Below are 1,071 nucleotides of genomic sequence, written 5' to 3'. Positions count from 1 at the left end.
TCGGTCCTGCGGCACAAAGCATCATACGCTTCTGCATTACGAGCAGAGCTCTAATACTACCCCTAAACCCATTAGCGCGACTCCTGCCGAACCGGACGCCGTACCCGCTCCTCAGTCGGAGGATGCGCCGATTGTAACAATGACTAGCCGGGCCAATAGAATCGTCCTCCTGTCCACCGTACGAGCCGAGGCGATAGACGCGCGTGGCCATGCGTTCCCCGTACGCATATTGCTGGACAGCGCGAGTCAGGCCAGCTTTATTACCGAGGGCTGCCTCCGGAAGGGCGGCTTTCGTCGCACCAAACACAGTGCAACCGTGTTGGCGATAAACGAAGCCAGGGCGGCCACGACGAGGGGCCTCACCTCCCTCGTGATCCGCGCGCGCGGTCGCGACGACACTCGGTTCTCGATAGAGTCTACGGTCCTCTCGCGCATAACCTCGCCGCTGCCTAATGACAAGGTGGAGGTCCAGCCGTGGAAACACTTGAAGGGATTGCCGCTCGCGGATCCCGAATATTTCGTGCCCGGCGGTGTTGACATCCTCCTGGGGGCGGACTCGTTTGTGTCGGTGCTACGGGAGGGCCGTCGAAAGGGGGAAAGGGGAGAACCCGACGCCTTCAATTCAGTCTTCGGATGGGTTCTGACGGGCGCGGTATCCCCATCAATCCAGGCAGCGCCCCTGAGGTCATTCGCGACTACGCTCGAGTCGATCGCGACATCGGTGGGTCGCTTTTGGCAATTGGAGGAGGTGCCGGAGGACGCTTCTTGTTCGGACGAGGATCGACGCTGCAAAGAAATCTTCGCCAAGACCACGTATCGTGACCCCTCGGGTCGTTTCGTGGTCTCGTACCCGTTCGTGTCGGATCTTCCTACATTCGTCGGCTCGCGCTCCATTGCGGTTAGTCGTCTCCGCGCACTAGAACGTCGATTTAAATCTGATCCGGAGTTCAGAGCTGGTTACAATAGTTTCATGCGGGACTATCTCGATAGCGGACACATGGAGGTAATTCGCAATCCATTCCCGTCGGATGGCCACATTTATTATCTACCGCACCACGGTGTGTATAAACT

The 1,071-nt window shown here is 58.4% G+C and overlaps 1 protein-coding gene across 1 annotated transcript; it reads left to right on the top strand.

Annotated features, from left to right (window-relative positions):
* Positions 1–46: 46 nt before the first annotated feature.
* On the top strand, positions 47–1,003 carry LOC112466092 (the record flags this gene model as incomplete). Its single annotated transcript, XM_025033981.1, has 1 exon — positions 47–1,003. A coding segment is annotated over one exon (957 nt), but the record flags the coding sequence as incomplete, so codon positions are not given.
* Between the last annotated feature and the right edge of the window lie 68 nt (positions 1,004–1,071).

This window comes from Temnothorax curvispinosus, unplaced genomic scaffold (assembly GCF_003070985.1).
Source record: "Temnothorax curvispinosus isolate PA1 unplaced genomic scaffold, ASM307098v1 QBEX01015844.1, whole genome shotgun sequence".
Lineage (NCBI taxonomy): Eukaryota > Metazoa > Arthropoda > Insecta > Hymenoptera > Formicidae > Temnothorax > Temnothorax curvispinosus.
Note: the sequence above shows the minus strand (reverse complement) of the source record. Positions and strands in the feature narration are given on the sequence as shown.